The 25,319-nt window shown below is 42.4% G+C and overlaps 1 protein-coding gene across 3 annotated transcripts in view; it reads right to left on the bottom strand.

The window, feature by feature from the left end:
* The window catches only part of LOC114452391 (cGMP-inhibited 3',5'-cyclic phosphodiesterase A-like), a 58,887-nt gene extending 35,338 nt beyond the window's left edge, over positions 1 to 23,549 (bottom strand). For all 3 annotated transcript variants that reach the window (XR_003672257.1, XM_028431677.1, XM_028431676.1), the window contains exon 1: positions 21,976 to 23,549. Coding sequence is in view for 2 of the 3 variants with exons in the window: in XM_028431677.1 (XP_028287478.1) it covers positions 21,976 to 22,902 (927 nt within the window). In the remaining variant the exon portion in view is untranslated. The remainder of the gene's footprint in view (positions 1 to 21,975) is intronic.
* Positions 23,550 to 25,319: the final 1,770 nt, after the last annotated feature.

Genomic DNA, 25,319 nt, shown 5'->3' on the forward strand with positions numbered 1-25,319 from the left:
GTGGGTGCTATGAAGGTGCAGGGGAACACTGGTAGGCTTCTCTACATGAGACAAAGCACAGAGCCATTAAGAATGTGCCATCAGGTTGATAGCCATCCAAGAGACCTGGCTTAGAGGAAGCAAACAGGGAGTTAAGATATAGGAGATGCTGGTGGCCCTCTGGGGAAATAAGCTGCAGGCTCCATGAGTGACAGAGAGACATCTTCTTCGATCACAGGTTCACTGAGGCTTGGCGAGCAATAAACAGTATACACTACCTTAAAGCTCTCTGTGTCACTGAGATAAATGAAATATGACGTGACGATAGCCAAAGATAGTGTAGTAATGATATGTCGTTACTGTGTCGTGCAGCTGCTATGCCTTTGGCAAAGGTATGTCATGATATATGGTTTTACTAGAGACAGATCTCTGACTGGACCACCCAGAGTGACTGTCCACAGGCCCACTGCAGAGGCACAGTGTCTGTAATCTGTGACTTACTGAGGGGATATGTACTTTAAAACTGTTTTAGGGCGAAATACTAAGGTACTAAGGTCATGAAAAAATGTTTGCTACTTGGATGTAAGGCCACTGAAAAATAGTTGTATAGCTATAGTAATTTTAAACACTATCAATTAGAGAGCAGCATTAGCAAACAGCATTTTAGACTATACTGTTTAGTCCATGCTGTCTCGTGAGGCTATGGGCTGCACACTGTATATCTCACTTCCACGTGACCCTGATTAACACAGAGCCTTAATGCAATGCTTACTGAAAATGTAAACGTGAAAAGAAAAACAAAGAACCAAAAGAGTAAAATTTGATATGTTTCCCTCTGAAATAAGTATAAAGCAGCATAGAAAGAAAAGTCGATTTCGTAGCTGATGTTATGTTAGCTCAAGCACGTCTGTTTATGACAGCACATTGGTTCTTTGGTGTGTTTACACTGCCTGTCTGCCCGTTTATCCATGCATAGACAGTATACAATAAACAGGCAGTATATCACAGTATGCATGTTGTGCATTGATCCATTGCATTGTCTTGCTTGAGTGTACACATGCATGTGTGCTCAGGATGTGGAGCAGCATTAAGGCAAACCACACACTGGTTAAAAAAAAAAAAAAATTGTTAGTATGCTGTTTACACATGGAAGGAATCCTAGTAAAAATACACAAAGCATTTGTTTCTTCATTCACACTCAACAACATGGAGCAAAACTTGAAGAAAAACACTTTGCTTCTGGTTCCTTTTGATCAGAGTTTCTGGTGACCGACACCCACACCCACACAGACCCAGGCCAAATGGCTACTTGTGTTTACCTCGCCATGTGACTGTAGCTACAGTACGTCCAGTGACGTCAGCTTGCATTCCACGCATTCATTTGTCTCAGTTCTCACTGATGTTGCGGAACAGCGGGAGCAGAGATCATACATTATAAAAGCAGCAATCATTCACTGGGCTGGTGTTTGCTATATTTATCTTTTCCAGATAAAATAAATAAGCACTACTTTGTGTTTGCCATCTGTTTTCATAAGAAGTTGTGCGCTTGTGAACAGCTATTGCCTGAAATAGTCTTCCTGTTCCACTTAAGACATGGAATTCATAAATAATTGCAAAACTGCTGTCAAGAGAAGGATACATGGAGCAAACAACTCAAAACATAAATATGCATGAATACGTTTTTCAGCTACAGTATGTTTTGTTTGGTGCCTGTTTTGTTGGCAGGCTGTTGTTAAATTATGTTATTATAAAGGACAACGGTGACCTGGCGCTATATGGAAAATAAAAAATTGACTTGACCTTCTTGGATTGGGGGGTGGGGGGTGGGGGGGGGGGGCAACTGGGAAGCACTGGGAAGCGAACCTGCTGCTGTAAAGCACCATGATGACTGACTACTAAAGCAAGAAGTACATTAGAGCTAGAAAGTATAATATATATCTCTCCCTTGTGGAAGTTAAAGTGATTACACAAACACTGTGGATGCATGCGTATGACTACAGGTGAATATAGTGCAACACTTGGACTGTCTGTGGCTCAGCCTTTGGGGAAAAGAGCTACGCAAACCCAGCTTGAACCTGAGAGGGCTACTGAGAGAAATGTGCTGTCAGTCCACAGTTGATCCTGGGTTTTTCCAACAGAGCCAGTAGCATACTCCTCTTCACTGCCAGCCAACTACTGCTACTTTACATAAAATGCATATTACACAACTACATCAATCAATGTAAATTAATATAATATGTTAATACTAAACATATGAGCACATATGTTCAGCAGTGAGAACATTTTCCTTGGCAGAAGGTGTCATTTGTTGTCTAAAACTATCTGCCACACAAACAAAAATCCACTAATATCAACTATGCTTGGTTTTTATATAGTGCAAAACACTGTAATGTACAGTAAATGTAATCATTCACATGGAGGTGTCTATTTGTTGTTGTTGAAAAAAAGAAAAAATCCCCTCCAACAAAGACTCTCAGAGAAAGCCGCCATTCTTAGCCTTTCCTAAACAGTACACTCTGCCGCACAGCTGAGGAAACAATTTGCTGAGACCTTTGCCTTTCACATTCTGCTCGCCAAGCCATGCTCCGAAGACACCGCAGAACAGCATGCTCATCTCACTACTGTCTCAAGAAGCAGGGAAAACAACACCATATGACGGAGGCTGTTTTTAACTTCAGTCATCGTATTGTCCAAATGCTCGTTTGTTACCATCTTAATTGGCCAATCAGTGATGATGGCAGGATAATTAATCAAACAATGAAAAGACAGATTAGTCCCAGTTTTAAGATCGTGTACAGCAGAGGTTCACATCCCATGTAAGTCCAACACAGTGGGTCTGTAGCCTGAAGCTAGTGTGACTTCTCATCTGTAATTGCTTTAATTGCACTTTCCACAGACCATGTAAAAAGCAGAGAGAAATAAATAACGTGTGCTGTAGCTCTGAATAAATGCCGACCATTGTGAAAACAATCTTGGCTCAAAAATGCCCAATTGGAAAGGATAATAGGGAAGTAGTTCAAATAATTAGAAAGGTAGACTAGAAGAGAGGCATCATAAAACAGAGCCATAAACAGTACAACTGCACGGTTGATAAGGCTGTGTGAGCAGGACTTGTAAACAAAATGGCCACCTGGAGTTAAAATCTGGAAATTTGAGCATTTTTTTCCACTTGAAAAGTTTACACTATTGTTCACTAATATAATGAAAAACTGGCCCTGACTAAATTACTTCTCCTTATTTAACCTGATTAGTAAAACTGCACCAGCCTGAACCAAATGGATGCGGGCAGATAACCAGTGAGGTTAGAAAAGCAGGGTTGGGGATTTAAACACAGAGGTCAGATCTCTGCCTCTGTCTCACTGTGCATCCAACCTGCATCTGCATCAATTATGACAATACAGAATTAATCAGCAACAATAACACACTGTCAGTCTGCAAGTCTGAGGGCTGTGGCTCAATAACGCCTGCTAGGTTGAAGTCAGATTCAGTTTTAGGAGATTTACCACGTGTCACCGTGATTTGGGCTCCTACACTGTGAAATTGTTGATTAGAGATCATCATCAAAAGAATACAGCATGTTTGTAGAATAAACATTTTAATAAAACATTGCTTAATTCACAGGTAAGAGATGTTTCTAAGATATTAAGTGTTAATAAGCCTTAGACATGCTGGCCCCTTGTTTCCAGACATTATGCTAAGCTAACTCAGTCCTGAGTGTAGCTTTATATGACTCTTGCTAAGAATCAGGTATCTATTTCACATTAAAAATCTTTAATTGTTTTAGAGTATCCTCTGTACAGTGAGTAGATCCCCTCCTGCCTGCCTCTCCTGTTCACCTTGCCCTTGTCCTTCACTGTGTTCGATCCCTGTGCTGAGCTGGCAGTGCTGCGCTAAACTGTACGCAACCCGGGGACTTGCGCTGGCAGAGTGGGCCTTGCCTCAGGCATTTAAGCCCTCGACTACAGCTCATTGGTTTATGGTTCAATAGCCCTCCCAGGCTTTCAGGTCAAAACTGCATTCACGTGCAATGATACACTAATGGGTACAGCTCCGTCTGTCTCTGGGCCTGAGAAATTCAAGGCCAAGTCAGCCACAAACCCAGCCATGACTCGAGGCTGACCAGTAAGGCAGTCTTTTTTTTTTTTTTTTTTTTTATGGCTGTCATCTGGTAGGGCTGCCTCACTGGCAAACCGCACGCTCACGGACAACCCTTCATGGTTCCTCTGTCTGCCACTTTTTCCTCTCTCCCACACATCCACAGACACATGCACCTGTGTGGGTTATGTCCGCTCGAGAACCTAATTGAAAGGAAAATGAAGATGGACGCCCGTGTGAGCCTAGCTACGTTGATTAACAAGAGGGCCCAGCAATCCTGCTCCTGACCCAAAACATGTCACAACCCAGACAGCCAGTCAGTCTTTGCTGCTAATCACCAATCACAGTCCACAGTCGCAGTGCAGCAGTGACAAATCACTGCTACGTCTGAAACAGCAGTACCCTCTCTGTCTTTACAGTAATACAGCACTTTCAATAGGGGAAGGAAATGGGTTGGAAATGGGTGGTGTAATGCGCGAGCCCCGGCCTCTCTGAGCAGCGACAGCAGACATAACACAGAGCCATTAAGAGCTTCACCGTGTGAGCATTCGTCTAGGCAGGCAGAAAAATCGGATTTTGCAAATTTTGTTGCAAGTAGATTAAGGTTGTTAAGAGTACGACATTATACATGTCGTACATCCAAGTGTATTTAAGTGATGTGGCCCTAATTAACAAAGACTGAGTGTTAACCCATAGCATTAGACTGCAGTTCATATTTTATTATGCTCTTTTTTCAGTGCACTAATAAACTAAACCTGAACTTGCTTTATTGTATACTGAGTCTCCCCATGGATTGCTGGAAGTGTATTGGATCTCATGTAGGTACGGATACACAAGGGAGTATGTTTCCTTTTTATCCGAGCCTGCGCTCTCATCAGAGCGGGGGGAAAGAGAGAAGGAAAATCTGTAAAGAGGAAGAGCCTGTAGAAAAGACAGGGGTCGGCCGTTCAGCGGAATTCAACAGTGCATGAAAGGCAGAGAGAAAAATGAATACATCTGGCGTGGAAATAGGAGAGGTGGTTTGTTCAGCAGTACAGAGAAAGGGAGAGGACAGAGAGTAAAATGGGGGCTAATCATGAAAGAGCTGGAGCTGGGAGGCAAGAAGAGACAGAGGATGGCTGAAATAGGGACAGTGAAGCAAGAAGAAGGTAAAAAGCGAGCAAAGTCTGTGACGCTAATCATAGAGGCACATTGTGAAACTATAGATTAGGGGGAGGTGATTTTAGCTCGAGGAGTAATGTCTCCATCCCGAGCCTGAGCTTTGAAGGCTTTAGGACGAGATGTGATGGGGGGGGGGGGGGGGGGATGAACGCATCTCCCCAGAGTGGGGAGCACTGTGTTACCATGGAAACAGCCCTGACGTCAGAGCTCACATTATGTGATTACTCATAGAGTCTGTTGAGGAGCGGGCCAATAAAACAGGGACCATTACTCACACAGAGGGAGATGGCCAGAGCTCAGGTTACACACATACACACAGTAGGCAAACAAAAGAATATAGATACACACATGTACACACACAGACAAGCCGTAGTGCCAACTCATGATGCACAGTATGAATATTTTTTATTTTTTTTTACAATGCAGACCCAAAGTCATCACAATTTCACAATCACTCCTGATTTGGAATACACAACTTCATTCTTTGCTGGATAGCCAAAGAGCTGAGGAATGAGCAATAACCTGAACACTCATGGCTCCATGTTAAAATCTCAATTCAAGTGTCGCCTCAGTGACTGCAGCTCCGGGATCCATCCTGACTCAGAGGAGCACCTCATCAGCACAACCAGGCTATCACTGACAGAATCTGCATGTTCTGCATTCCACACACTCTGACCCATGTCTGACAAAGTACATCAAACATGCACGCTGACATGTACACTATTGTGCGTCACAACACACACACTCACACACACACACGCATGCACACTTCCTCTCACCATCTCCCACACATTCTCCACTGGGAGTTAAAACACTGTTAGGGCTGATAAGGATCCAGGCAAACAGTGTGGATAAACAGTCACTCTGGTAATTAAGGACCATGGGCCTATCAGAGTAGAGTATGCAGAGACAAACATGTGATCCAGACTCCATTACTAAGGGCCGTGCACATTCCCACCACAGAGACCATTAGGTGAGTCCAGACAGACGGCGAGAGTAACCAAACATTTAGGGAGAGGGGACAGCGTCTTCAGTCCTGGACTAAGAAAGACAAAAAACACATTTATAGCCTATTTTTTGTTACAGTTTTTGTGGTCTATTAAACTGTTTTATGAATTGTTTTCTTCTATCTTTGCTTTTACTCATGGTTTTGTTAAAGCACAGAAACTTTGTTTTAAACAGACTCCTTCACAACAATATACACATTTTTCAAGGCAAATTTCAGGTCCGGGTGCAGTTACCTGCTGGAAACAGGCTGAAATGTTGCTAATGTCAGTGTTTAAGTTTGTCATATTACACGGTAAAAGATATACCCTGGTAGTGGAGTGTAACTGAGTTACATCTCAACTCAGACGTGTCTCTCTTCCTCTGTGTTCCCACATGTGACTCTAACATGAGCTTCATCCAGAATCAGTGTAACCTTCATCTGAAGTATGTGTATTTTTAACTGTTCTTAACAATATCCATGACGCAGGTTCAGTTATTGCATTTGGGATAAGTGTTCCATGTCACTTCTCAGCCACAAATGTGACTGAGCTCTGGCCAAAACCTGATATACTATACTCTACATCATCACTAATTTGGTTACAATGATACCATATCTGAGATGATCCGATTAGAGGCCCAGTAGCTCTCCCTCCCTCTGTATGTCACTGCATGAATGTGTCTTATTTGTGCACCTATTAGCAAGCACACATGTATTCATGCATCACAGTGTGAGCGAATGAAGCACACTGTGGGTGTGTGTGTGTGTGTGTGTGTACTCATACAAGCTGCAGTCCACCTGGCAGGCCAGTGAACTTAATGAGTCTTGTATTCATGCAGCATGCACAGCCACATCCGTTGCCCGAGGCATTGACCAGGTGCTCTGACAGAACACATCTTCAAACAACATGAGCAGGATCCTCCCAGAGGCCTGAGCCTCTTGTAATATCACCGTGACTGGCAACATACCACCCAGAAGGAACACTTTCCTTTAAAACTTCACTCTAATAACATTACCTGACTGGCTCTTAAAAACATGGGAGGCTCTCCAAACATTACCCAGATTGAGTTTCTTTTCAAATGTAATTTATTACTGACTAACATTTGAAAGTTGAACAACATAACAGTAATTTTGTTCCCTTTATTCGATTAAAATATGCACTATTGAGTTAAATAAAAAAGCAACCACTACTCATGAGGGTAAAAAGAATAAAGGACAAAATGCTTAAAAACATTTAGGATTTATTTATTTTATTTATTTTGTTGTCCAAAATAAAGACTATACTGGACTGTCCCTCTCACCCACTCCACACTGTGCTGACCAGCTACAGGAGCTCGTTCAGCAACAGACTCCGACTCCCACGATGCACCACTGAGAGACACGGGAAGTCACAGGCTTCTATTTATCTGTAACAAACAAGAATTTCCCCTCTGGGATAAATAAAGTAATTCTGATTCTGATTCGGATGATTTAGTAATAGGCAGGTTTGGTTTGATTTTTCTGGATTTTCTTCCTGGGGGGAAATTGCTTACATTCTAGGTGCTCCATGTATGAACAGAGAAGAAATATAAAATAATGTAAGGTTAAAATTACATTTTGGATTTTGCAACTAGTACAAAAAAAGTATCTATTTAAGCTGATATAGTGGAACCAAGACCGGATCTTTTAGTGAAGAGAAGCTACTAAATATAACCAGAAACTAAACAGAGATGTGCCCTTAAAGCCACATAAAGATGTGCCCAACATCTTTCATAATGACTCAAACTTATTCAAATGTATCATTCACCTCTGCAGTAAAATATTATCATCAGACAATATGATACAATACATTAGACATATGTGAAAATCCTTGCATGAAACACCCTCCTGTCTTCTGGATTTTCAGCCAAAATGCCTTTAAGAACAAAGTTATTTGGAATTTGATCATTAACATACAAGTCTTAAACACCAGCAACAGACACATAATTGGACTGTGTAAGGATTAGAATGGTTCAAACTAGCTCAGTTCTAGCTTAGGTCATACATCTAGATTAAAAACTTACGATGCAGAAAATACTGCAGAAAACATTTAACAAAGCTTGAGACATACTGCATGTTATGAACCATGTAAAAATACAATCATGCTTTATGTGCGCACTCCTAAAAAACTGTGAGAAAAGTTCAAAGTTATGGGGTTGGCTCAGTATGAAATATACTGGCCTGACCTGGATTACATCCACACGTCGTCCAGTCAACTCAGACCTAGCAACACGAATACAGTGTACTGATGAACCACAGCTGCAGGGTCTGAAGAAAAGGCCACTTCCTTATTAAACCTCCAAAAAAAACTTTCTTTCTCCTTAATTCACTGGCTACTCTTCTTTACAAAAGTCAAGGGGTTACACCTGCACTCTAGAGAGCCATTAGTTCAGCAACCATTACACTATGGTGAACCAGCAATAACAACCACAGTGCTACTGATGAGAGTTCACACTCATTCACACCGTTTACTCCTCACAGAGGAGGCGAGGTTTCAAATGTTTGAGAGAGCGTGATCCCTGTAGACATGACAACCACCCTGCCAAACCATTGCTACAAGGGCAGTGAGGGAGAGTCTAAGACTTTGTAGAGAGCATGTGTGTGTCCAACATGTATCATCTCCTCTAATGTTTTCTCTCAGATGTGACCCCTGGTTCCAGTTCCCTTCCAGCAGCTGACCACCATATGTAAAAGGCCCTCACAGGTCCATTGAATCCCTGTCTAATGGGCTGCACAGATGCCACTTTCCTGGAACAATTCCTCCTGTGTGTGTTTGTGTGTGTGTGTCCCTCCGTGCAAACACACTCTGAAGTTCCACACATTCCCCTCAATATGTTTCACCACTGTCTGGAAACAATGAAGGATGCTGTAAAGAATTGTGGAAAATGACATGGTGGGAGAAAGGGAAACACATAAGGGGGAAAGTTATGCTGCTGTTTGGATCAGAGTTGTTGAGTGTAAGTAAAAAGGGAAGTACGTAAACTAACAGCAGGTCGGTTGTGGAGGTAGGAGAGAGTGAGGGCAGATTATTGACTTAATGGCAAAATCAAGGCTGTCAAGGGCTTCAGAGACACTGTTTGTGTAGTTTGGACTGGACCTGCTAGAGCGTGCAGGGTGATGATGGAAATCTTACACTCACTCAAAACAGGCCGACTGACCTTTTCATCTACTAGCCCCTGAATCAGTCTTAACATTCGGTCGACGTGGAAATGAATGGGTGCTTATTACATCTGTAGCAATATCACAGACGCTGGCCTCCTTTATGCAGGTGTGTGTGCATGTTATGTGTGCATGTGCGAGTGCAAAATGAGGCAGGAATAATCTGTATAAGCATGTAATGTTGTTGGTTTTGCTCTCCACTCACCGTCCCTGAGCAACAAGAAACTGGGCGTGACGAGAAACGTAAGGATCTCAGTCATGGTAAATTGAGCTGCTTCTTGAAGGTGACCAATCTTCATTACCACTGACATTTCAGAAATAATGAGCTCATCATATGCTGTATATGCAACCTCTAGAGGAGCCACCATTTTGTTTTGCCCGACTTTGTCTAAATTCTGAACACACAGGAAAAACAGGGCCCGACTGAAACATCTGCCCGAAGCCTCTGTTGCTTCCCCAGGGAAAGAGCAGCAACAAATGAAATGGACACGGCTGCCAGAATGACACTAGATTAAAAAGCAAACATTATCAACATATCAATAGTACAAACATAAGCTTAGAAATTAGATCAATAGGCATTGATGTTTGCCTTTTCCATAGAACAGGGATCTGCAGATCTTTCTCTGAAACTGGAAATTGACTGCCAGCTGTGGCTTGGCAGATAGTGAATCAATGATTTTTTTATTTTTTTTTTTCAAATGCAGAAAGTCTCTGACCTCATTAAGGACCCTTTAATGCAACATAGATGAAATCCCAAAATATCCATCAAAAGTGGTTCAAATCATTTCAAAGATTCCAGGAAATTGCTATAAACTTAAAAGAGAGCAAGACACATCTGTGACATTTGACTAAAACTGCTTTCTGCACACTAGTTTCTTCAAAATAGGCTATAAACATTGTGATTTAATGTAGTAGTAAACTCAAATGGCAATAGCCTGCGTCAGCCTAACTTCCACTAAATCCAAATATGGGCACAGTGGTGGAGAATGCGTGGAGTTGAGGTGGTCTCGCAGCTATTGCAGTGAGCAGCAACTGACCTGAAACAGCACCCACCTGCCACTCAATATGGCCACTACACTATTATGCACAACTCTAATCCATGATATAACTTTTTTTGTGTTAGGCTGTCAATAGTTTGACATGGAGCCGGTCTTACGTGGCCATCTGAGGAACTACAGTTCTTGAGCACCTGTTTCTCAGCCTGTCAGTTAATGTCTGGTTACAACACACACAGGACAAAGTACAACGTGATATGGTAGTGCATGAGAAATAACTGCTAAATGCTGCACATATGTTTGCCACATCATTTTTTTAACATGTTTTCGAAAACTTTTTTGTTCAGAAAAGCTGCCTGCTGCTGGAAACCAAAACGATAACAACAGAAAACAATGTCGCAGGTCACAAAGGCCCCATTCACACTGGAGAAAGTCATTCCAGCTAGAGTAGGATTGAGCCCAGACAGCCTTTAAGCTGGATGCGTTCAGACCTATTTTCAAATCTGGCTAGCACACACTTGTGTCTGCACTCAATCCGGTTTGCTGTCCTCCAAACCACTAGGTGGCGCCTCGTAATATACAGAGTCCATAATATACAGGACCGCGTGTGCGCATGCGTTGTGCGGTTTTTTGTCCCGTGTCACGCCCCGTGGACAGGAAGTAGCGCATCGCTAACCGGAAGTTGCATGTCGCTAGCCGGATTCCGGTTACATTTGCGTTTACACCTGAGCCACATTTGTGCCAATCCGGCTAGATCACACTCAGAAAAAAAACATCTGGATAGGCCCGAATCCCGCTTTAGCCAGATTTTTTTCCCCAGTGTGAACGGGGTAAAAGTGTTGGTGCTCCTGTGTAGCTTTGGCTGTTATAACTCTGTTACATCAGCTTTGCATTTTCAATAAAAAGTGCAAATAGCACAGAGATAAAGAGAGCTAATAGCGCAACAACACATCTAACTGACTGACAGACCGGAAAGGAAGGCTTTATGTAACATCTGAAATGATGGCAGGAGGGGAAGATTGATGGAGCCACTGGAGAGAGCTGGAACTTCCACCTTACATAACAAAAGCAATGTAGCTGAAAGACATACAGTAGAAGCTGCTTCAGGCTCCTTTTAACCCCTCTGAGACATGTTTTGAGAAAATCCACCATGACCTGACTGACCCACTAACCAACACCCTCCCCTTTTGTCAGGCTTTACCTCTTCTGCCAGCACACAAGCAGGCGACTACATCAGTTCACGCCTGTGCACAACCACAAACCCAAATGAGACCCCGGCTAACGTTCCTGTGCCATTTTTTTTTCATTTTCTGTGGGCATCTTAATGGAAAATAGAGGCAGAGTAGAATGTGTGCATACAGAGTAGGTGTTGGTGTGTGTGTGTGTGTGTGTGTCTCTGTGTGTGTTTGTGTGCACGCAGGCTCATCTGCGCAACATCTGCTCAACCAGCCCAAGGCTTCTTGCCTCTTGAGAAGTGGGTCACGTTTCCAGATGACGTCAAAAGTCCTTCTGCCTCTCCAGTTTGTGGAGAGTTGCCAAAACCACCACATGCCTTTCCTCATCCTTACAATGGAAACGCTTTTTCTACAGTCTTGATGAATAACTGGCCAAATCTATCACAATTCCTGAATGTTAATGCTGAAATGGCTCTGACCATGACAGCAAGATCCAGCTTCCGGCTTAATTATTCATAGAATAACAATAATAACAATGAGGGATTAAAAAAAAAAGGATACATCTCAAAAGATTTATCGACAAAGTACAAAGGTGCATGAGATCATGTTGGTCACTAAACACAGAACTGACATTCTTAGTGGTGATCCAAAATCAATGGTTGAGAAGAGAAGAGAAGAGAACTGATGTAGAAGAGAAGAGAAGAGAAGAGAAGAGAAGAGAAGAGAAGAGAAGAGAAGAGAAGAGAAGAGAAGAGAAGAGAAGAGAAGAGAAGAGAAGAGAAGAGAAGAGAAGAGAAGAGAAATTTCATTCCAGCTGTCCAGTCCTGAAAGAGACGAGGCAGGGGCCAGAGTATGAATGGAACAGCAGCTAATGGAAAACATTATAGAGAGTGTGTGTGTGACGAGAGAATCTGGTGGTGGCCCCAGGCACATAATCATTAAAATAGAAGCCCAGTGTGCCTATTCTAATCTGAATCCCGTTGTTTTAAGTCCCTGTTCTCACCTTTTCTCTTTACAACACAGGGAGAATTCTGTCTGGTTGAAGACCTGGGGATGGGAATTCATTTGAAGTTTTTATGAACCAATGCCCTGTGTCTTATCAGCGAGGTTCACATGTTGTCATGGCATGTTTTCTTTTTCTGACTTCTTGATTTAAGGAGTTGAATTATTGGACTAAATCTATTAGCTGCTGAGCTTGGCTATCGTAGTCAGGAAGGGGTGCCTGAAACCAGCAGTCCACTATGTACACTACACAGGGTTTGTCTTACCACAACACACACACACAGCCATTGATTGATTGTTACAGAGCAAAAGCGGATGTCACTTCCATAAGAACACGTCAGCCTTGACATCTTTTTCTGTCTCCAGGCAATGTTGACGGCAGCAACAAATCAATGTGACCATACCTAACCAGCGTGTGTGTATCTGCAGGTGGTTACAGTGGATATCACTAGTTGTGGAGGGGAACACAACTTAATCATACTTTTTTTTGAGTAAAAAAAAAAAAAAAAAAAAGCTTGTGCAGCAATTTGGAATCTAGACTGAGTGGAAGGCAAAGTTGCTGCTTCCGTCTCACCAGTTCTCTAAAAACTGAACAGACTCACACTTTCAAACTGAATAATACAGGGAGCAGTTGAACTCCTGCAAATGTGGGAATATCTTGGGGCCTTTTTTTTGGGTGTCTTGTCCTCACCATGTACCTAACAAGTGAATGTCAACTTAAGACAAACCCTCACTTTGAACATAAATTAAATATTTATTGAGCTTGGCACACTGAAGGAATAAAAAAAACATTTCTGCTGTTCTATTTTAAAAAAATAATAATACACAAACTTCTTCTCTTTGAAGTACTAGATAAATATGAAATGGACTGACTGCTTTTTACCCCCAATTATAGCTATTTTTAATTAACAAAAATAGCTATAATATAATATAATTCGGTTGAGCTGACTATTAGCAGTTTCTGTTTGTGTTTCTGTTTTGTTGAGTGGATTCAAAAATGTGACCAATGTGGTTTAACTGAGCATCATAACCTGCATTCCAACACTGCTATTTGTTCATACACGGTGCATTCACAAAAAAAAAAACATATAGAAACTGTATCCCATCATGCAAATTCAGCACTGACCCACAGCTATACATTGCACTTTTAATTGAAAGTGACTGTAAAAAAACAGCCCTTAACCCAAACCCTAAGCCTTGCCACTGCAAGGGGTGAAACAGCCCGGCTGACAGAGAGATGTACAGACAGATTTTTTTTTAATTTTTTTTTTTTCACAAATGTATTTGGAGAGTAAAACATAGCATTGAGCAGGGAACAGCAGAAGCCTTGTTGGCTGCAGGGACAGACAGGCTCATGGTGAGCCAGCGAGGCAGCAGGCTGGAAGGACAGGGAGGGCTCACCAGGCAGAGGTTACAATAACACTTTTCCTTGCACCACGCACTGAGCTAGAGAGACATGCAGCCTGCTGTCTGAACTGCCTACAAATACATGAGGAGTAAAACAGGAAAATATAGCCTATCTGAGGGAAAGTACTCTTAAAACAACACTTTTACAACATGTTTACTTTTCAGTGGAAGGTAATAAAATGCACAGTGTGCTGCACTGTACAATTCTTAAATATTTGACTAAAGGAGAATAGATGTCTTATGTTTCTATGCTATACTTTACAGTAAGGAATGCAAGATCACTGCAAGCTCCAGACACAACACCAAAACACTATATATAGTATATATGACGTTGAGTAATGTGTCAAAAGTATACAGAAAATAATATATATATATACAGTAACTCACTGTATAGCTGTTTATAAGGAGTTGTGCATCACTAGACGTATTATATATATTCATTTAAAGAAGCAAAAAGCAAAATAAGAAGATCAGAAATAGACTTTTTTTCAAATGTTAACGAATTGTTACTTCATAAACAAAGAAAAACAGCCACAATGTATGGCTTCTCCTCAACAACCTCTGAGCAACTGACTCGAGAGCGGGAAGAAAAACCAGAGGAGATCTCTAAAACGATAACAAAGTCATTCCAGCTCACAGTTTTTTCCGTTGTCAACCGTTCCCCTTTATAAAAAGAAAATGAACGGTGCATAAATATTTGAGGAAAGATTCATCCCTGATGGGCTGGCCTGTACGGTACTGTATTTACCTTTTCAATTCAAACATCAATAAAACATCTTAGCGGCTGAGATGGATGTAACTTTAAGTGTTTTTTTAACATTATTTTGACATTAACAAATGAGACTTTATTGACAAGGTACAATAAAGTGTAAATGTAGCGACAAAAACATGTCCTCATTGTAGCATGCAGGATCTGTACGTGGACACTCAAAACTAATTATTTAGTTACTTTCCACCACATCTGTACAGACAAATTGTTTTACATTACATAAGTAACAGATCTGAATTCCTCTTCAGCCGCCGGTATTTTGGAAATAATATAGTACAGTAGTCATGTGGTGAAACAGAGAGGCTGGAATGTTTAAGGGACAACTTAATGCTGCATGTATGATTTGAACTAAATAAAATATCTGCAAGAGCCTAACTAGATGAAACCATAAGAAACCGACCAGGCAATGGATTACTAAATACAGTCATCCATCACTGAAAACCGCCTCCCTTGTCATGCTCTTGAAATATATAATCAATTAATAGCTGACTATGTTTGGATTTATTGGACAGCCCTAGTCAGTGGGGTTCAAAATGTTCCTGCTTGCTAAATGAGTCATGGCAGCAGAAACTGTGGCCTGCTCTGTTTCTAACGCAGACACAATGGCCACACTGGACCTGACCTGGGATTAGCTGAGCTTCCTCTGTGAACCCTACTGCACATGATGAGGCCAGGAGATCAATTTTTTTGGGGACACAGCTGTCCCAAAACGTGCACATCTAAGAGTTTAAATTAACAGTTTCTTCCATTTGTTTTTCACACATTCTACTGACTGCAGCTATTTATGTCTAGAGCTACACCCCCCTCCACTTCTACCTCCCTTTTACGAACGAACACGCACACACACACACACACACTTCCCGGGGCAATTTGAGAATGTCTATTCATTCAGCAGAGGCCAGCTGCACACCTGGTGACAGCCCAGGATGGTGGTGTTGGCTCAGGTCAGGGGGGGAAGTGTGCAGAGAAGAGGCGGGTGGGGTGGGGGGGCTAAACCTTCAGAGCAGCACAAGCACAGAAATGTCCCCTTGTCTAAGGGATTACTGTCTTAAAGGTGGGTTTGTTGTGTGATTGAAAGGGCCCATGAGATGATAAATATAGATGAAAGCTCGAGGTGCTCCATTCAGTCCCCTGAAGCAAGTACTTCCGGAACAAATACGTAAAAAGACATTGATTTTATAACATATAAACAATAGAGAAGTTTGATTGCCAGTGAAAAACAAACTCAGCTATTTGGTAAGGCACTAAAACCACATGACTCTTTCATAACTCTTTCAAAACACCATTTCCATCACACCATATTAGGGGGTGACACCTATATAAAAAAAAATTATGTTCAAAATAAATGATCAACAACAATGTTCTTATTGTTATGATTCCAAAACTCAGACATCAAAAACATTAATATCCAGCTCAGTTTAAACATAAAGTAACAGATGCTTACAAAATAGTCATCGTTGCCTCACACACACACATTTGTGCCAAGAACATTCTGCTCATCTCCATTGCAGAAATACTCGATCTCATATGGTAACACCGAAAACTTGACATAATGGCCATTATAATAATAATAATAGTCCAGAGCAGACAGCAGAGTAAAGTACAGCATGTAATCTATCCTTCAACTGACTTACACATACAAAACATATCTGTAATTCATTTCACATTCAACCATTCTATTCAAATATAAGGCAGTTATTAGGAAGCGGAGGTGATAATATGTGTGATGTGTGCTAGGACTGGAGGCCTGCGCCTGTCTAGCAGTTCCAGCTGCGTTGGGTTGTGTCTGTGGTTAGAGGCCCTCCAGGTTTCTCAGAGCGGATTCAACCTCTCAGCCTGCAGCAGCTGGCAGCCATCAAGCTGCTGGCACTACACACACACACACACACACACACGCTCACACAGACGTCCGCAATTTCCATGGTAATCAGAAGGGAACCAGAGCACCGTCGTGCCAGGGGTAGGGAAGAGAGGGGTATTCAATTTAGTCCTGGACCTCTGGGTTGGTTGGCTTAGGTGATCAGAGATGCAGGGAGACAATCAGGATATGAGCTACTCTTGTTGCTGTGAATGAAGGTAATGAAAGAATTGGACACAGATGGTTGAGCTATGTAATGCAGGGTTTAAAGGATAATTCTGCTTTATTTCCAGTAGGGTCTCATTTTTTTGTTGTTTTGGCCTTTATTATAATCAATAATAATTATAACTTCAATAATAATTATAGCTTTTTGGTTATTAAATTTGGAATATAAAGAATGGCATTATTAGCTTAGCATAAGAGTCTGCTTTTTAATACATAATATTTTTTGTGCTGCGACAGATTCCTTAAACTTGCTGCTCGCTGTCTTATAGGTAATGCATCCACTGTGTACACATCGAGCTTTATTTAAACCTCTGAGTTAAATCTACATGGAACACATGCATGTGATCTTCATCATAGCGAGGATGCATACTGCACTGATGTGCTTTTGTGTCCTACAGAATGGTAGTTGCTGCTGGAATCTTTATGTTGCTGCATTTGTTTTTGTCCACTTTCTACATGGACACGTTCATAGTAGTTAGTCTTGTCCTGAGAAGAACCTCAGGTTCTCTTCCTTCTCTTCCTTATCTATCGGTTTAATGTAGTGAAATATGTTGGAGGAAATATGATGCTACCTAGCAGAACAATCACGGTTTAGTCTTTCCAAGAGGTGCACATCAGGCATATCTAACGGAAAAAGTCAAGCTTGAACAAGAACGTAAATAAACTTAAATAAAAGATAATGAGCTGTGAACCAGCTGCTTCCATTTGTGTAACCTCAGTGGCAACAAAGTTATCATGACTATGCAAATACGTTGTAATATGGTCAAATTTGACCTTGAACACCGAGGGAGCTGGCCATCGTAACATAGACAGGCGTGATGTGGTTTCACACCGAGTAGCCAACATGACAGAGGTAACGCACATAAATGTGGAGCATGAGCACGATCGTTGCTCGCTGCATCCATCAAAATGCAAGACTCTTCCACCATTCAGGGGGGGTAAGAGTAAGTCTGCTGTTTTGCCTGGCTACTAAACAAAACCTCGAATGACCTACTTTCCTCCCTACCCCAATTCCTCCACCCCTCGCCTCCTCCTTACACACGCACAGTGCAGCTAATACAGTGGGACTGAATGGGGATTGAAAGTGTGAAGTGGATCGCCCAATCACAAGACACACAACCCCATGCTGATATCAGCTTCCTTTCCAAGTGCAGAGTGAGACTTTCAATGAGCCCATTTCTAGCCCTGAGGCATGTCCAGTCAGAAAAAAAAAGTACAAAAAAAAATAAAATACATATCCCAGGAGGCTATGTATTTTAGAATACAAACAAGCTATTTGGGATGAGAGTGCGCAGTTGTAAATCACTGCCCTACAGGCTATCAACAACCTCCTCCATCCCGAACACAATTCAATTATGGACGGTTGCAGCAAAAATAGAGTAAGAGGAAACATTTACAACAGCATCAGTAATTGTGTTTGGATCCCATTCCACAGGAAGTCATTATCATAGATTTCAAGAATATCTTTATCATCCAAGTTAAGAAAGAATTTCCTCCTCTGGTTGGGATAATATTTGTGTTGGTGTCAGTGAGAGGACAGAGAGCAGAGCACTTAGTCACGGGGTGGAGTTTACTGGGAGAAGGGGAGTGGTTTCTAATGTGTCATATTCTCTTAAGGCCCCGTTCACACTAAAGTCATTCCAGCTAGAGTAGGATTGAGCCCAGACAGCCTTTAAGCTGGATGCGTTCAGACCTATTTTCAAATCTGGCTAGCACACACTTGTGTCCGCACTCAATCCGGCTTCATCCAGCATGTTTGCTGTCCTCCAAACCACTAGGTAGCGCCTCGTAATATACAGAGTCCATTCACGCCTGGTATGACCGCGTGTGCTTGTGCGCATGCGTCATGCGTTTTTTTGTCCCGTGTCGCGCCCCTAGATCCACCTCTCGTGGGTGGATCTAGCCGGATTGAAATCAAACTGGATACAGCCGGATTCGAGGTGTTCACACTGGATTGATCAGGATGCAGCCGAATCCTGCTTGAGCCACATTTTTTCCCCCAGTGTGAACGGGGTATAATTGGTTCTTCTCAAACTGTACAACTCAGGTAGGTCATATTAAAAACATTGGCTGTTCACTGCTTTCCTCTGTGTGTGACGAAGACAAGATCTACAACCGAGCTTATGTCTGCAGCAGGAGAACCTTGGATTCAAATTTCCTTACATGCTGTGAAAAGCGATCCACACCACAAGTCCACACCTCGTCCTGCAGTTCAATATCCCCCAGCTGGAACACAGGAGACTGGCTTGTCATTTTCTATTAACCCAAGAAGAAGAAGAAGTATCCCACGGAGGCCCCCTACTAACTGCTATCAGATCAGCTGATAATGACTTTCATGATAGGGAGGACGACCCTGGCATTGCAAAATGCTCCTATTTAGTGAGCTGATAGATGATGGCAGCTCATCTGTAATCAAAGGGAGGGAAAATGAGCGTTTGTTCTACAGTTGTGTAGATTTAAGAACAGCCTTAAACAATCTTTTAGGCACCATGGCAGCTTTAAGACTCCTGAGGAAGAAGAAACAGAGGGATTCCTCTTTGCTCTATTTATTTTTTGCATAAACTGTTTTACGCAGTAACTACCCATCTGAAGGGCCCTTTTATAGGACTATGAGAGAAAGCTTCTTGAGAAAAACAAAGTTAAGTATCAAATGTAATCACCCTTCCAGCCTCACACCATTCTTCAAACACTTCAGACTCACAGCAGTAATATAAACATTGCCAGGTCAACAAAGTGCAGATCTACTCCTCGTTATGCTGCTTCTTTAAAACACCATAACTCTACAGAACACTACAAAAAGGGGCAAACATCAACCATCCTCTTCAGGTGATCTAAGTTAGAAGCTCCAAGAAACTTATAGTCGGTTACATATTTTCCACTTTCCATCTTAGTCCCATCACCATGTGGTGGTTGCATTGTGGTCCCCCCAAAAAAAGTGTGTCTGACCCCCCTCAGGGAGGCCAGAGCCCAGTGTGAGCGAGGTGATGACTAGTGTGGATCAGCAGGGCCTTGTTTACACGTTACAGACCACACAGACAAGACACGGTTAAGACAGCATATGTACGCCATGTGTGTCTCAATTACAGACAGACAACGACTGGTCAACTGCTTAGCAGTCACATGAGATGCAGAGATGAAAAACAAAACAGTGATCGCTCTGCTTCGGTCATATATGAATGTGTATATATATGTTCTCAACTTTTACATGGTGATTTCTGCTGTCTGCATGTGCCACAGGGCACATGGTGTCTCTCAGCAGAGGACTCCAGCTTTTGCTGAGATGACAGAGGCACAGATGTAGTGAATGTCAGCATGATATCGTCTGCTTGCTCTCTTTGTCTGGTACTTCCATCCTGTTTCCTTCCCCCAGCTATTACTAAGACATCGCTCCAAGAAAAAAAAAAAATCTGAAGCAGACCAGAACGTGTTAATTGGCATAGTTGCATCAATGCAAGCTGTTTACGACTAATGTCCTGATTTTATGGCTGTTTTTTTATTGTTCTCTAAGTAATTCCATCTTGAATTCTTTAAAGTAATAGAGTCTGATTCCAAACGTAATGACATCCATCTTCCTCTGTTTTTGACACGTCTGGTGTTGTCATGCATTTTCTGCTGTGAGTTTAGGATCTCGTGTCACTCTTACTGCTGCTGTGCGAAGTGAAGAATAAATAATAATTCGTTTTCTTTGGTAAATATTAACCTGTATTCAGTTTGCCTTTTACTTTAAATGTGAGATTCTTTAATATGACACCGTATGCCACGCATACAACAAACAGAAAAGATGGTCACTGTATGCTGAATGTGCTCCATTGTTTTTATATCTAAAGACATGTACGAAACTGTAAATACAACACAACATGCTATGTGTGCACATCCTGACTCCATCACTGCAGCAAAGCAGCTACTGCATATGAAATTAACAAAAATCAACACTTGGGTAAGCTTCAGCCTCAACACCTAAATCAGGAAAAACTCAAAAATATCTAAGAATCTTTTCATATTCGATTTGTGTACCATATTATGTGTGCGCCTGTGTGACCACAAAGAAAAACAAACAGGTACACTACAACGCTAACTAGCTCTGAGAGCTCAGGGCATCTTTCAAGTGGCCGGGCCAACAGTGCAGCCTCTCATCTCCCGACCTAACCAAGCTCACAGGTCACAACGACAGCTTTGATCACTCCGAAAGTCCTTTTCCCCCATTCACATGCTCAGCATGCTCACTGATTCTTCAAAAAAAGGAAAAAAAAACACACTGTGAAGGTGATATGAGTCAGCATGAGTGTGCCCCTCCCTTCTCTCTCCATCTCGCCTGCTAACACAGGTATGCATGTGTATCAGTATCAAGCCAGAGCTGCTACATTCCTGGGATTTAAGGACAGAAAGCCCTGATAAGTGATGAGAAGCAAGTGGCATTAAAGTCCCAGGCAGAAGAGCAGTGGCTGAGAGATCATCTGGGGAACATATTTGACATAAATGATTAGGGATGAGATGAATCACTGACATTGTTATCCTGAGTTTCCCTTTCTCATCTGCACTTCTGTTTCAGAAATAGCCTTCATTTAGCAACAACAGACCAAATTTGGTACTTTATTCCAAAAATCACAGGCAAAAGCATCACGTTGGTCTGAAACGGGACGAGTTGTTGAGGAAAATGTCCAACAATTGATAATTAATAAAAATAATGTAAATGTATTATAATGTATTTTAATACAAAATATTCTATATTTTTGTTTAAAAATAATTATAATAATTAATATCTAAACAATTTAGTTAAAGAGAAAAATTATATGTGTTATTAGTGCAAATAGCTCAAAACTATATGACAAGTTCACAGTAAGATAATAATAAAATTAATAATAATAATAATAATAATTGTGTGGTGTATGAAGTGATCATTTAACGTGTTCATCCCCAGCATCCTGTGACTTGTAGTAATAATAATACAAAAACTGAAAGAAAATAGAAAACTAAATAGAAAATAAAAACTATTCAGGGTCATAAAATGGACAAAAGTCCTTGTTTCATTGCTTGTGCACTGCTCCCACCTTTCTGCACATCGCCACAAAATCCAAAAGTCGTGTAAGAAAAAAAAAACAAACCACAAACAATAAATAGAAAAGTTGAATGGGACAGAAACTTCTTACCTGGTCCCTCTGGATGCATGGCAGAGAGGTCCTGCGATGTGACTTACTGTTGGATTGACTGTGTGCCATGTCTGAGGCTATCACAGAACTGGACCTCCTGCGCCTTTTAAACACGGGGATCTCTTCCCTAGCTCCAGTCACGGGGGTGCAGCCCTCCTTGTGTCTCCCTTGGTTGGGAAGGAGCTTGTCAGCATACCTCGCCAGCAGGATGCCCAGCACTCCAACCAGGTACGCTACGTACGGTCTCCAAGTGGCCCGCACTTTGTGCAGCGAGAACAGTGAGATAGTCCTGACTATGCTGATGAAAACGATCACCGATATGCCCTGGTTCAGTCGTGCTACCATGAGTGCGCCGGTGGCCACGCAGATGAGCACAACCACGGCCGCTGTCGTGAATGAAAACAGCTGCTCATCTGTCCCGTCAAGAAGAGACCACGCCGCCGCTTCACCCAGATGGCACACGGTTAGGAGGGAGAGGGTGGTCTGGATTAGAACCCCACAGCGGATTAGGTACACACCGACCCAAAAGAAGGCACATATGAGGGTGAACAATGGCGAAAGCACACTCAGGCAAGTTTGCAACAGCTCCGCCGCGCAGCCTGAAACGAAGTGAAGGGGGGACGTTGAATGCGAGAGTCTGTTGTCAGCGCTGCTGCTGCTGCTGCTGCTGGCTTCAGCTTTCCAGTCTGCACATTTGACCAACAGAGCGAGAAAAACCGAAAGCGACCCCACACACACCGCACTCCTGAGTCTCTGGCAACTCCATATTTTTGAGAACATCAGACTCACCCACGACTCATATCCACGGTCACGGCACAGTGGGATGACACATGTTTTCACATAACCATTGCGATCCGGTGCGCGGAAGCTTTTTTCACAGGTGCTACTCTGCGCACCGGTACTGTAAGCTTCTGCAGGCATCGCCATCACTCATGGCAGATATGAAATATGAGGAAGTCTATAATGCATCTATAGCAGTGTGGTCACGGGACAGGACAATGGGTTAGTGACAAAACAAACATCATTTATTGTACGGATAGTGGAAGAAGTACACCGAATACGCACATATGTCTCTCCATTTACGCATGGAGATGTGCTGCCAGGGAATGCATTCTCTTTGTTTTTCCAGGTGCGGGATAAGGACCTGCTGCCCCCCAAACAGCAAAAAAAAAATGAGTCTGGATGACAGGATAACTCAGACGTGTTACAGATCTAGGGCACTGCTTCTCTGTACGCACACGTCCCGCTTTGCCCTCCTTTGTGGCGCGCCGTCTCTTTGACTTCTGCTGTCATTCTCATTGCTTTGTGGCTTCACGGCCCGGTCCGAGCAGCAGGAGCAGCGGCAGCGGCAGCAGCAGCAGTCTTTGCAAAACATCAGTCCCATTCCCTGTGAGCATTCAGCCAGTCACAAACCATTTGTTTGGCCACTTCCCGGTTTCTCCCGTCAAAACGCTGCTGAGGAATTTAAGCAGCTTTGAGTGAGTAGTCCGCCAGGTTGCTGCTCAGCGATTTGAGGGGGCAAATCCAGAGTGTTTTGTCACCAGCTATCCAACCCAGCCGTGAGTCTCAGATCATTCACACCCCCGAGTTCCTTCTCCGCACAGGGAGCAAGATATTGCAGCAGCAGTGAAACCCCCAAATCCTCCTCAGCCAGCCCAGCAGGCGTTGTCCTCACTACAAACGGCTTATATCGAAATATTTTTGTTTCTCAAATATCATGTTTTGTAATGCATTAAGTACACATAAATAAATATATTTCATATTTTTATTATTAAACAGCAAATATCTGTTTTGTATAAAACGTGGCTGACCTATATTTCCCTGAGTTCCCTGTGTGAGTGGAATAAATATAGTGTATTTAGGGGCAAACTTTTGAGGCCATGTTACATCTCAGGGGATTCATTTTGATCTGTGGTTTGGTGTGGTATTTTTATAGGGTTAAGTAGAGCCAAGTTCAAACAGCTTTGAATTCACTTTTAATTGATGAGAAAGGATGCTGACGAGAGAAACGAGAGATTATGCATGCATACTATGGCTATGGCTATACTATGGCTGCCCTGATGTCCCCACTCCACCAGGTCATTGAAATATTTATCCCATCATTTCACTTTTAAGTGTTACTGATGATTTTGTTACGTCACAGTGGAAGGGGGTGGCATCAATGTTTCAACACAGCGGATCTCCTGGGTTCATAAGTATGTATATGTGTTCACAGTTCAGGAGGCACACGTGTTTTCCCTCAGATGTTCATGTAATGCTCTTGTGGGACTGCACCCCCTCTTCTGAAGTGGATATATGCACCATATGCAAATAGGCAACGACAGCAAAGCAATTACATCTCACTTATCTTTACTGCAGCACGAAACAAAGAAGCAGTCCTGCACACACACACACACACACACACACACACGTTTAACCCTGAACATCTGGTCTTCTCACAGCATCACAATGAAGACAGAACATTGTCTTTTAGACAAGCTGTATTTGTCATGCGTTTCTCCTGCATTTACAGCCCTATATTCTTCATTTCCCCCTTCTCTTTCTTCTTCTCTCTACCTGTTCTAATTCCCCTTCGGCTGAGACTCAGGTCAGCCTGACTCTGTATATCCATTGGCGCATACAGAGCCTCTGTCAGCTGTGATTAGCGAGAAGCAGGAGGAGGAGAAGAAGCGCTAACAGGGAGCGATAGGAGCAGGGAAGGAGGCCGGGTCCTGTCCATCACCTCTCAGCACATGTTCACTGAGTGCCATGCAGTCCTTTCATTGCAGTGTATCACACTGGACAGCGGCTGAAGTGTGACCAGATTTTTGTTTTTTCCCCCTCCTTATCAGAGGTAGGTAAGGTAACTTTTCTGGGAGATATTGCTGTTTTATCTAAATGGTTTCAGAAACAGAAACGATTCCCACTTCAGAAACGGAAGATAATAAGACAAAAGAGAAAAGAGATGAAGTTCGACAAACAGCCCTCTTATAACACAAGGCACACTTGTTGTGACAATGTTGGTCCTTTTAAAACATATCAGAGCCAAACCCTTCAAGTGCTGAGGTGGTGTCCAAAAGAAATGTGATCATATCGTACTCTGGGAAATGTGAGGAAAGTGACAGTAATACCAGATGTGGAAGCGATGGAACAATGACTGTGTTATCAAAAGTGAAAGCCAACAGCTGGCTCTGTTTTCCAGCAACTGTCAAGGGCCAGGGAGAATGAACCTCATTATAACCTGACATGACTTTTCTATTAAAAGCGCCGCATTGATGTAGTTCGTGGCAGATGAAGATAAATCAGACATCAGCTGCAGCTTCACTACACTCATAAGCTGATTGTGAAATTTTCTTCCGATTGTC

Source organism: Parambassis ranga, chromosome 19 (genome assembly GCF_900634625.1).
Source record: "Parambassis ranga chromosome 19, fParRan2.1, whole genome shotgun sequence".
NCBI classification, from domain to species: domain Eukaryota; kingdom Metazoa; phylum Chordata; class Actinopteri; family Ambassidae; genus Parambassis; species Parambassis ranga.